We start from the raw sequence: 13,105 nt of genomic DNA on the forward strand, positions 1-13,105 counted from the left end.
TATTATTGCTGTTGTTGTTATTTTATATTTTTAAATGTTATTATATTTTATTTTATTTTTTACATTGTAAAGCACTTTGGTCAGTGCATGCGGTGTAAATATGTGCTATATAAATAAAACGTACTAACTATTTAATTAATTTATCACCCAAAATAATGCAATAATGTAATAAATAATGTCTCTTGTCTCCCTCCTGTCGTGTTTCGCGACCGCTGTGTGTATGTCTGTCACCCCTGACGTGGATGCTGCTATACATCTTGACCAATTACGTGCAGCTTTCACACAAAAAAGTGGAGAAAAAAAAGTTTTTTTCCCTGCTAGTTTTTTTTTTCCTCCACTTTTTTAATTGAAAGCCGAACGTGATTGGTCAAGATGTGTGAGAACAGGCATGGCATGAGGGAGAGTGTCAGGGGAAGGAGACAGTGAGGCTCCCTAAATCGGCTCCCAACGAAGAGCCGGCTCCAAATAATTGACTGAAATGGAATCCATTTCAGATATTCATGTTCACCTTTTGTCTCATTTTTTCATTCATCATCAGGTCAAAAATGCGATAATAAGACGACGAACATGGTAAGCATTATATCTGCTAAACCTCAACATGTTACCCAGTGGTGTAGTGCAGGTCTGTGCGCATGTATTCATTGGTTTTTGGTGTTTGGGGTTTTAGACTGTTGGTCAAAACAAGACAAAACAAGTAATCTGAAGATGTCTATGTCAGTCTTTATAACACAGCGTTTAAATTGCCGGACAGGCTACTTAAAAAAATAAGTTAATAAGAGTGTTCACACTTCTCCAGGCACCACTACATCACTGATGTTAGCACTGTCATTGTAAAAACATTACCATGTTACAATAGTGTTAGCATTTAGCTACAGCCTAGCATTGCTGTACACTCTTGGTCTTTTTTTCCCATTACATTAATGTTGAATAACCTCATACAAAGCACTCAGTAATCCAGAACCTTCAAGTTCCTCAGGATTTTTATATTTATATCTATAAATAATCTTAATACAGAATGGAAATGTAATTTATTACATCTCCAATGTGTTCAAGTAAAGTGCAAATCAAATCAATGGTTTCTCAAACAATAAGATAATAATTTACTGTACAAAATCGGTTTTCTTCTTTAGCAGTAATGATAATCAGTGTGTGAATTCCCCATACTCTTTTATGATTAAAGTGAATACATTACAGTACATTATTTGTAGAAACAAACTCGGTTTTCAGGTATCAAACGCTGAGGAATTGCCCAAAAAAAAAAAAAAAAAAAAAAAAACACAAAAAAAACCCACCAGAAGAATAAATAGTTTAGTTACACTAAATGCTTCATGGAGTAACGTCGGCACTGAACTCACCATCCATTTCGTTTCCATTATGAGCTCAAAGCAGTACAAATAATGAAGCTGATGTAATGCTAGAGGAGGTGCATTACAAATGGATGGTGAACAAAGACCTGCTCAGACGAGGAGCGTGAGCTAAGCGGTGACAGAGTGCAATCATTCAGCAACAGCAAATACATACAAGCACAAAGAAAATAAAACATAAGGCTCTTTACGTTAACACTGTGGTCTGCTGTCAAACCCATTATTACATTCCAGAAGCACGTCTCTTTTTACGTTGCATAGCTGACACAAAACATTTCAAAAACTGTTCACATGATTCAAAGAAAGCAATGCTTGCTCGCACAGATGGAGTACGGTCAGGTCTAAAAGTTGATATCCGTTTCTGATGTTCTTAAAATAGCACTATTTGGTTCGTGAATGTTGGTCTGTGGTTTATTTTCGAATATACGTTTATACTACACAGTCAGTTTAGATTTAATGTATTGTTTATTTTCTGACTCTATCATGTATTTGTTGATGTTGCTTTCTTTATTATTTTGATCCAATGAGTTTACTAATATGAGTTATGTTTGATCTTAGCATTTTAACTTATTTAATTGTTGTGTTGTCATTTGATTTCTGACAGTACATCACAGTTAAACTGGACCAAAAATGAAAAATCTTGAGGTACATATGATGTCGCTGCTCCTGTCACTTCTCTGTTGTTTCTGACATTTCCACAGGTGTAAGATCAAACCTTCAGCCTTGGCCAGGTTTGAGTGTTTTGGAAGTCCTGCGCCCCACAGGGCATCTCACTGGTAACGATCTTGGTAGTCGCCATTCCCATAATGTTCCTCCTCTTGCATGGTCACCCCTTTGTTCTTTTTCCAACCCTGTTTCCGACCGAATGAATCCTCTGTGGTTCCGTAACTCCTTTTGGGAGCCACCATGGCCTCGCTGTTGAGCTCTGACTCTTCAGCCAGCTCGTCCTGATCAATAATGCCACATTTATCCTCGCTGGTGCTCTCAGGATCGGCCCAGTCCTGCTGCTCTCCCGAAGCAAAGATAGCGTAGAAGATGACCCCTGAGTAATGCACCATGGACGCAATAAGAAAAACATTCTGCCACTCCAGACGAGTCTGTGGGAAGATGAGTAGAGTCAATGAATTTCCTGTCCAAAGCAGACTGATTTTTTTGGATTATGCACCACTGAGGTAGCACTGTAAATCCTTGATGTGGCATCGGAAAAACTGTAAGTGCAGTGTGTATAATTTTACAGGACTATGAATTATGAACAAAAAACACTGATAGGTGCAAGATTACATACAGTCAGTCAGTCTGTGTTTGACCTAAATGATATGGTTTATAACATGCAGTGAGGGGAAAATGTCAGTGAAGGACACTGTTTCTGAGTTTCCTGTGAAGAATATGATTTTAGATTTTAAGATTAAAACATTAAAAACATTTTTAGTTAGAGATCATAGGAGCAAAATATCTTAATGGAACCACTAGTAAAATAACCCATTGAATGTACCAATGTTAATATATGCAAAAACAGTTACTACAGTGTGGCAAATCAACTTGTTATACCTTGTGTTTAGTCAGGGCTCCAACAATCAAAGGACACACCATTCCAGACAGTGTTCCCACCCCATTGGAAATGCCCATCAGGATGCTAGCATAACGAGGAGCGATATCCAAATGATTGACATTAAAACCTGAAGACACAGTGCACACATGGACATATGATAATTAGTAAAGAGTAACACAATTACCATATAGATTCTACTGTTTTTGGGGCATTTGATTTTAGGTAGCACACATTTTCTTGGTTGCCTTGACAACAATCTATAAAATATTCAGGGGGAATGTCTGTGTGAAGGCGTGTGCACAGCACCCAAAGGAAAAGTAGTGCTGCATTTCATTTTTTTTAAGACAATCCTTTCATAATTCAAAAGATGATAGAAAGCAGAGGAAAAGGTACCACAGAAAAACTCTGCACCATTCTGAGCATTTGAGCATTTTTAAATAAAGCTCTCACATTTTAGGTTTGGTGTACAGTCAAGCTAAGTAAAACACAAAATGTTAGTTTGTGCAGATGTGGAAATACCTGAGATGGCGAATCCACTGAACCCTACAGCCAGAACAAGGAAGGAGATGGCGACTCCTCGAGTGTGAGAAAAACCAACCACCAACAGCAGAGTAGCCTCCATACCAAATCCTGTAAAAATATGACACAGATCATTCAAGAAACAACATAATATACAACCTTTGTTTTTTCTGAACACTTCCTGAAATTTACAGCAACACTAATACAAATATTTTAGTTCCAGTTGCTAAAGACGATAGCACATTTTAATACTGGAACTGATTGGTTGAAATCAGTCAAAATCTCGAGCTAAGCTACAAAGTAGTTCCATCACCTACAATACTACAAACGTAGACTACTTGATGTTTGATTATTGGCCGTTATAAGACAGGAAATGTCAGGGAGTGAAAGATAAAGATTGAAAATGTATTGTTTCTTGTTTACAATAACTTACCTCCACAGTTCATGAGTTTCCTCACATTTGTCGTAGACATTATTTTGTTACTGCGTAAGAAGTCAGCCAGCTGTCCTCCAATAGGAACTACAATAGTCATCACCATGTGGGGGACAGCGGACAGGAGCCCCACCTTTTCAGGAAGCCATAATGTAAATCAGTCCTATAATTAATTATCTGTCTTTATGGATATCTGTCAGTTGGATAGGTGTAGTAAAACGGTGACACCAACCTTACTGATGGGGAAGCCAAAGACTTCCTCAAAATATGCCGGCTGGCTGATGAGGAGTAGGTAGAAGGTCCAGCTGCGGCAGAAGTTGGCCACAATGATGGCATAGACGGGCATGGAGGTAAAGAAACGACGCCATGGAGTCTTGAATTTCTGTGATTGAGATACAGAAGTCAGTATACGCTGTTTATGCTGTGTGTGTCAGGATTTTAGAGAAATGATAAAACCCTGAAACTACACACCTCAGTCACACTCATTTGGCGCATTGTTTCACCGATGGCGGTCTCGATGTATGTCCTCTCCTCCTCTGTGATTGTTGGGTGTTCAGCAGGACTACCATACGCCAGCAGGAGCCACATGATGTACCATATGATCCCAAAAACACCTTTTCATGATATGACAACAACAAAAAACTAAATGAATTCTCATATATACACTTAAAGATGTTTTTATAAGCTTTGAAAGGGTCAGAACAGACTAATTAAAACAAGTCCCAACCTTCTCTGGACCACAAGGATTTTCATTATTAAAATGAAATGAACAAGGTATGAGTCACAGAGCCCCAGACAGGAAAATGCTAATTCACATCAATAAATCATGAGATTATATCACAGCAGAACTAGAGTAGATTTTTATTAAAACACATTTGGCAAAGTATGAATTTTATGTCAGTGTTAATCATTTTAATCAAACTCTAAAGCTATTCAGATAACACTTATTGTGCAGAGCATACACAACTACCACGGAGCAGCATGTCACCCAAGTATTATGAAAACCACTTTGCATGTCGCTAAGCTGACACCTAGTGTATTTAATGACTCAACATCTTATATGGTTTACTGTGTCTATATGTACAGTGCTTAACAAATATATTAGACCACCAGTCAGAGACCATCCAGCATCATGAAGTGCTTTAATGCAGACTCATTCATTTTCAGTGAGATTTCGATGTTTTACCTTTTTGAACAGTAATGAGTCATTTAAAACTGAATTTACCTTTTCATACCCAAACTTGAGTAAATTTGAAAATTCATAGATAACAATAATAATTCTATTTTATCATTGAAAATATCATTTTGGTTAAAGAGTTTCTACATATTGGTGTATTAATCATTTCAGAGACATAAAAAAATGATTTTGGTAATTACGGTAATTAGCTGTGGCATGAACTTTAAATTAAGTGGTGGTCTAATAAATTTGTTAAGAACTGTATATTTTGCTTCAGAAAGAGTGTATATGTCTGATATTTATAAATAAAATACGTTTAGATACTTTGTTTATTTGTACCGGAAATAATATTGCAAGGTTTCATTCACCTCAAAAGTTATTGGCAAAACAGAGATCCCTTGCACAGCTTAAAGAAATAGTTTGATATTTTGTGAAGAGAGTTACTCCTGTTAATACTGCTCCATGGCCACCGGAGCTGCACCATGGCCACCGGAGCTGATCGCAGTTGTTGTAGATGTTTGTTTGTGACCCCACCAGAAGTGCTGTGGCACATTTTGTTTTCGAAAGACAACCGCATCAATCAGCACACAGCAGATCGAGCTGTCCCGAAGTCAAACGAACAAACAAATGGCATAGAGAATCCGGTCAATTTTCAGACCACAGTGTGCAAACTTGTATCTGATCGTAAAAACAGACAAAAGTGAAACAGTTTAACTATCTACTCAGGGTTGAAGCTCATAAATCACATGACCGAGTGGAGAAACTAAACAGCAGGGCCATTGCAACGTAACAGAAACCCACTTTGCCCAGTGGGTTTCAGACATTAGCTGAGAACACTGATAGCACTTTGATATCTGAACAGTAAATATGAAGTACTGCAAGCTGTCCAAAGGTAAATAAATTCTCCTGAAGTTCACTAATTAACACATTATATCGTTTATAAGTGCAAAAATGCAGCACTTGTGGATGTATGCGAGGCTGTGAGCCTAAGTGAGTATTTCTTGGCCAGGAGCAGTGACTTCCTGGCGTCTCTGCTTGTTGCCTGGCAACTATTCCTGCTGTACAAGTCAATGTGGTTATGACTCACGCTGCTTTCGTTTACAAGACACACCTTGCATCACATTCAAGCAGTAGCATTAGTCATGCGACCATGTTTGTCAAGTGATGTACAGAAAGATTGTAGAAAGTCAGTAGTGGCAAAGTCCACGTTTGACTTCGTTATCTTAATTTTTTATTATTATTTAACATTTTGGTAACATTAGAGCAACAAAACTAATTATCTATATTTAGAAATAGGTCATGATTTCAGTTGAAATACGTCCTTCACAACATTAAGTGTCGGGAATATTTTCTGGCTGAAAGACCTGAAGGCTAAAGTTGAAGTGTGCTGGGTTGGCATTCAGCTGCAAGAGGTGTGTGGACTGCTTAGGAGAGCAGCACCAGGTGAGCGGATTGACACAGCTGAAACTGGTTGCCTAATCACGCTCTACTTTTAATTATACCTGGAAGGTGTGTGTGTTGGATGCTGGGCAGCCAGGAGTGCATGGAAGGCATTTATTTACTGTATTGTGTGTCTGAAAGGTGTGAATAAAATAATTGTCATCTAATCGGATAATGTCGTGCCTGTAATCGGGGTCACAGTATTACAGCTAACTTCTCCCACTTGTGCACACTATTCAGGGCATGTTTTGCAAAGAAATGCAGTGGGATTCATAAGACCACATGGCATATCCAGTCATCAATGAGCAGACATTTAACGTATGACTTATTTAAACTAACGAGTAATGCTTTTTGTGATTCGAGGAATGATTTTTAAAAATAGAAGTAAGTTTGGTTTTATTCCAAAAACTATTCACTTTGTTGTAGTAGTTTTATAATGTTCAGTCAGTCAGCCTTACCATAAATATAGAAGACCGAAGACCATCCGACGTACTGAACAAGCAGTCCAGCTAAAGGCATGGCGATCACTGCTCCTGCATAGGATCCTGGGAATAATTGGTGTCAGATTTCAATATCAACAGGTAGTAACATCAGATCTCAGTTGATTAACTTAAAATATATTTAATATTTTGAAATATGCACAAATCTGAATATTGTACACAAAAATGTTATTTTGTTACAGCACAACAGCCTTCAACTGCACACAAAAAACTACACTGTGTAATGAATGTGTGTCTTAATAAAAACAAATAAGTCAAAGAAACGCATTAGTTTCATTGAATAAACTCTGTCAGAATGAGTCACTGGCTCAGCTGTGACAGAGAGGGTGTTTTAATGTGTTTTCTATTATCAGGTAGATTCATGAACACTGCTGTTCTGAATAGAGCGGGGAGCATAAGAGTGCTTTTGGACAGTAAGCAATGTGACACTTCATTTAGGTGAATAGAGGGAGAAGCTCCTTCAGAGAATGCAGGTGAGCCACGTTCATTTACAGACAATGTCAAGAGGGTTTTGATGCGTAGGTTGTCATGGTACCAGTTTAAATGGCTATGTGGTTATTTTAATGTCAGGGAAGACAGCGGTGGACTACATCTGCAAAACAAAATATGCCCTCTCGTGTCCATTCACAGTCCAGCCACCTATATGTGACATATGCCTTAACTGGAGGAAAAATAGGTTTGTATCAGAAAAAATCTTTGAGTTGTGGCTGTAGAAGAAACAGAGGTATCACTCACCACAGAATGAAGTTGTGGCCAGTCGACTCCGTTCAAGAGGTGGCGCCCATTTGGACCACATCCCATGGCATGCTGGGTAGGTGACACCCTAGCAAGGACATGGTGTGGAAGATGTCAAAGAGTGACTTGAGATGAAAGCTTCGACTGAATTAGCTGACAAAGTGGAAATGCTTTAAATAATTTGGGACATTGTTGAAAACACACTGATTGGCTTTCTTGCAGAGAGTTACATAGGTTAGTGTTGTGATACTATATGTCTAGAGATTGCCTACCAATCTTTTGGGGATTTCTAAATGCAAAATAGATACCCAAACAAAACAAAATATATGACCCTGACTTCAAGGACACGCCTTAGAGCTTAGTGTGCTTTTTAAAACTTTGAAAATGGATGTTCCAAGCATTGTTTTATGGTACAATAGTGTTTACAGGCACACAACTTGACGTGATCGCTCTATAGACTTTAATTCTGCATTGCCGTTTTTTTTTCTTTATTTGATTCTACTCAGTTTTTGCAATGGAAGATAGGAGGCAGTCCTCAGTCTCCTTTGAATGAAGCTGGTGGCTTGTGAGATTAACAATAAATATGAAGTTAGTTATTTAGCTTAGCTTACTTACTACAAAAATTGTAAACATGGATTGGAACATGTTTTTTTCTATTTGCTTGTTCAATTCATACAAAGAATGGTAGAGAAAGACTATAACCTCCCTTAAATAACTGATTAAACTAACGAGATGTAACTTGTATGTACGGTAAGAGGTGTTGGTATGAAAAGTGGATTTTGGTACCTACATGACCAACCAATTTTATTCTTTATTTCTGATGTTAATAATACAGATGAATTACACTCTGAAAGATCACCAAGTAGTTTTATACCTAAACTTAACTAAAATTTTCAGAGTTTCCTGATGGACAGTAAAGAAAACTGCTGTGAATTGTAGCTGCTGTTAACTAATGCTAGCTCAGTTTGTTAGCCAGGCTAGGAAGACTGTGAGCTCAGAGGCCGGGGGAGTGTTAGTGTTTATACCACAAGCAGCCTTGCATGTGGACCTGATGTCGTGCCAGAACCAGAGCTGGGCAAGTGGGCATTGTAACCACGTTCAGCAGCCTTTATCTCCTTTATAATGACAGAGGTGAAAAGACCAAATGGGATGTTGACGGACTAAGCTAAGACGATAAAAGGAGAGAGTGACAGTGAGTAAGAAGCCACCAGACAAGAGTAAATCCGGGACTGACTTTGAGTTATTGGTGAGAGCTTTGTGAAGTAAAAGGCTGAGCCCGAGCTGGGCTTCTTGCTGTTGGACTAGTAAGTAATATTAGTTGGCTGCTATGTCTTGTGTTGTTGCAGTTGCTTGATGTTTAGCTGTTAACAACTTGCTAGTTTCTGATCATGTGTACAGCTGTCTGTATTTAGACTGGTACTGCAGTCTAAAATTAGGAGCAATAAATAGCAAAAATACCTATTTTTACGTTGCTTTAAAGTGATTCAGTCATAGTTTTCACTATTTTACTGTATTACTGCATTTTTTCTCTTACCTCCACTAAGCCCTGCAGGATGCGAACAAACATGACGCAACCATAGTGCACCCTTGCTGCTGATGGGATGAACATATTGAGCACTGACGTCAGGAAAATGGCGGCCCCAAAAACCCTGTAAAAATACTGAAATGTCAACGCACTGTGTGTGGAACATGTATGTTTTAAAAGTATGGATGAAAGTAAACTTTTTCTTGATGAAAAAACAGTTTTTTTATGGATTATACAAAAAACACAAACACTGCTGAAATACTTTAGAATTAATTAATTAATTCCAATTAATTGATTATATAAGCAGGTATACAATTCAGCATGGAGAATAAAGCTGATTTTAAATAAAGCAGTTCTTTCAGACACCATCTGAAGTTATTAGGAAACTATAACCCTGACTTACTTGATATTTGTCAGATCTATCTGTAACAGGTAAACACACACAGGCTATTCAGTGTCCGAAAGCTAGTCTAGATGTCTAATATTGGCAGGCAGTATATCTCCAAATATCTCCTGGTCAAAGCAGTCATCCTTATAATGAGACAGATCTCACGCCTCTGCCTTTCATACATCGAGATAAAGACATCCCATTCAATCCAAAAGTTTGTGCTTCACCGCCACAGTGCTGCTTAGCTCCCTTCTCTTTTCTCCTTCGCCTCATCCCCCCTTCCTTCTCTTTTTCCAAAACAGTGTGTAAGTGACACTTGTAATATTCCAGTGGCTGGTGTTTCAGAAAGAAATCAGAGGCAGGATCTTTCATTATTAACTCTGTCAGTGGCGTGTCCTCTTTTCCTGTGAAGCTTTTATTACAGGACTGCTATCTGCTCCATCAGCACCGCTCACCACACCGTACAGCTTTAACCCTTTAAACCAGCACAGGCTTGAGGAGACGTGCCCTCCCCCATCCCCGTAAAAAAATCTTTTTTAGTCTCTCTTTTGATCCTTTCTTAACATATTATGTTAGGGCTGCAGCGACTTCATGGAAACTAACCAAGAAAACCTAAATCTATCTATGCAAAACTCACTTAGACCATCAAGTTCATGGGAAATAGAATCAGTTAATCAATTAATAATCATTTTCATTTTGGATTAATTTATTAAATAAATAAATTTGGTCTACAAAATGTCAGAGAAATGCACAATGCAATATCATAAAGTATCATCAAACTGCTTTTTAGAAAAATACATTGTTACAGTGGAAGTATTGATAGTCACCTGTTGGCAAACAGCTTGTTGGAGATGAAACCACCAGGGATTTGAGTTACAATGTAGCCCCAGAAGAAAGAGCCGTGGATCAGCCCCACTGTCTCTGGGTCCCAGTTAAACTGAGCTTTCTGAAGAGGGACAACAAACGGAAGCACAATAAAATTACAGATATCATCACAGATATATCCCTAAAAGAGTTTTAAGTTGTAATTAGATTGGTTAAACTACGATTTAGTTAGACTGATCATCCTAATCAGGCTATCCTCTGTGATTGGTTCCGGGGTATATCAAGCAACAAGAAAATACACACATTAAATCCTAAAAAGTCAATAACCCGGGAGTCCTGTCTGAATGATCCAGCTACCTGAATCACACGAGTCCCATTGATATAGACGGTGTTGTTGTTCACCATCTCCACAATGGCCACACCAAGGTTGCAGCGGATGCCAAAGGAGATGCAAAAGCCCAGGCCGCTGAGGATGGCGAGGATATAGCGTTTGGGCAGACCAGCACAGTTACAGTCCAGCAGAGGGGCAGAAAGTGGTGGTGATGCCACCGGACGTCCATCCTCCGTCAGTTCAATAGTGTCTTCTTCTTCTACATTGCTACCATCTATTTTCCTAAGAAGCAGGAAGACAAATTTGCAGTAAGTGTGTGTGATCATCAGCAGTACTAGTCACAGACTTAAAATATTTGCTTTTACCTTTATCTTATTTATTCTCCCAACCAAGTCATACAGACATATACAGAAGTTTTGTGCAATACTCACTAGTCCTATGACTTTTGTTAAACTGTATAAGATGTGGCAACAAAAATAGCACAGTCTCTCAGACAGGACAGGACAAGCCAAAGCATGTGACTAAAAAGGTCATAGCACTGCTGTTATCAGGTAGCTTGCAGGTCTCCACACCTGTTTCACTCACTGTCTTGCTCCCATCAACTGCTTTCAGATCTGTACTGCAGTTCGAGAAACTGAGATAAGTTTTTGAATTTTGATATCAAACACTCATTTTTATTTTTCATTTTTAGCTCAGTGAAAGAAAAATCAAAGTTGTAACTACTGGTTTGCCCTGTTATACATTGTATTGTATTAATGTGGAAAAGACAATATTTCTAAGTATTTCTGGTTTTTAAGTCAAAAAATAAAACAAGTTAAGAAATACAGTACAAATAATCTGAACATGATTTAGACATACTGTAGATGTGATTCTTTGAAAGAACAGTCCATTAAGATACAAAAGCCATTTATACCTTGTCGATGTGCTCAGTCTGCAAAATGTGGCAAAACACTGGACACAATAAACAGACTTTCGGGGTCCAAAAATGTGCAAATTGTGAGTTTTTTAAATTTATTCTTAGGAAACATCAAATGAGTGTGTTTGAATGGTTTAACACCAGGTCCGGATTTATGTCAGGCTCTTTACATCATGCTAGATGATTGCAAATAAAACTGAAGAAATGAATTACTTACCATTATATTTCTATTGATCGACAGTAAAGACTAAAAATATTTTTCCCTTGTAGTAAATGCATTCTTATTAGTACATACACACTGACGATTCACATACAAAATTCATTTTCCAGGAAATTGCCTACTTCGTGCTTTATCTCTTACAACGATAAAAATCAAACTGCTGTACCACACACACATCTCTCTGTGAAATATGTATCAGATATGAAATATGTATTAATGTCTTAAAATAAAATCTGCGATTACATCACCGTCATTGTCTAGCAAGCACAAGAATCAAATATTTATCGTCAGGATCTCTGTGAACACAAGGGCTTAATGTGGTCGCTTCAAGGCTTTCCACTTCTACAGTGATCGCACATGTTTCAGTTGAGCATTCTTACAAAGTTATTTTCAAAATAAATCCCCATTGTGAATACAGTATATGGACAACGAGGGTGTATTTGATCCAGTCCAACAACCTCTATCACTTCAAACACCCTGCACACACAGTCTTCATGCCTACATCCCACCTCCTCTCCGTATAAACCCTCTCACCTTTGCAGTTTTCCTAGAGAGTCCCCCACTGTGTTCTTCACCTCCTCCTTCCCAGGCTTAAACACCTTTTCCTTCAAACCTGCTAACCCACCAAAAGGCATTTTTCTATGCGTGTTGGTCTCTCTCGCCCCTTTTATCTTAAAACACTGCCTTGATACGTCACTAACACACTTTGCTCTGAGAAATCCTCTAGAAGCTGTTCTTCATTCTTCCTGAGTTTGTGGCGTTGGGGTTTGGCTCCACCTTTCAGTGGTACCAACAATCCCTTAGAGGTAAAACAGACGTTTCCTTTCCACTTTTCTCCAGTGTGAGGATTCAGCTGAGAAGTTGAGGTGGAGGATAATTTTGATATATTCCTCAATGTCCAAAGGACGATGCAGCCAGAGCCTCTGGAGCTTGTTTCATCTCCAAAAGATCCAGTTTAGAGATAGACTGATAAAAAAGGAAGAGGGTGAAATAAAAGTGTAGAAACCAGGTTTTTAGTTTCTAGGCATTGTGAGCCCCCTTTTGCCTACAGCTGAATTGAATGAACTGCTTAGATCTCCTCCTCATCTCATACCTCATCCATTCCCAGTGAGGAGGGGCAGGTGTAGTTGGTTTTCCAAAACCCAACCCCTCGCTTTACACATCAACATCTCTCCAGCACCAC

At 38.4% G+C, this 13,105-nt stretch overlaps 1 protein-coding gene and 1 long non-coding RNA gene across 2 annotated transcripts; one reads left to right on the plus strand and one right to left on the minus strand.

The window, feature by feature from the left end:
- Positions 1 to 1,274: 1,274 nt before the first annotated feature.
- Positions 1,275 to 12,787, minus strand: slc17a8 (solute carrier family 17 member 8). The gene is made up of 12 exons (XM_027272974.1): positions 12,457 to 12,787; positions 10,813 to 11,068; positions 10,458 to 10,576; positions 9,252 to 9,366; positions 7,718 to 7,805; positions 6,941 to 7,027; positions 4,337 to 4,479; positions 4,098 to 4,247; positions 3,866 to 3,998; positions 3,433 to 3,543; positions 2,913 to 3,040; positions 1,275 to 2,461 (listed from the first exon to the last, which is right to left on the minus strand). The coding sequence occupies exons 1-12, from the start codon at positions 12,555 to 12,557 to the stop codon at positions 2,135 to 2,137; spliced, it is 1,758 nt and encodes a 585-aa protein (XP_027128775.1). The 5' UTR covers positions 12,558 to 12,787; the 3' UTR covers positions 1,275 to 2,134.
- On the plus strand, positions 7,344 to 9,359 carry LOC113744200 (uncharacterized). Its single transcript, XR_003461356.1, has 3 exons — positions 7,344 to 7,455; positions 7,553 to 7,793; positions 9,262 to 9,359. It is a non-coding gene; the product is annotated as an uncharacterized LOC113744200 (long non-coding RNA).
- Positions 12,788 to 13,105: the final 318 nt, after the last annotated feature.

This window comes from Larimichthys crocea, chromosome XXI (genome assembly GCF_000972845.2).
Source record: "Larimichthys crocea isolate SSNF chromosome XXI, L_crocea_2.0, whole genome shotgun sequence".
Lineage (NCBI taxonomy): Eukaryota > Metazoa > Chordata > Actinopteri > Sciaenidae > Larimichthys > Larimichthys crocea.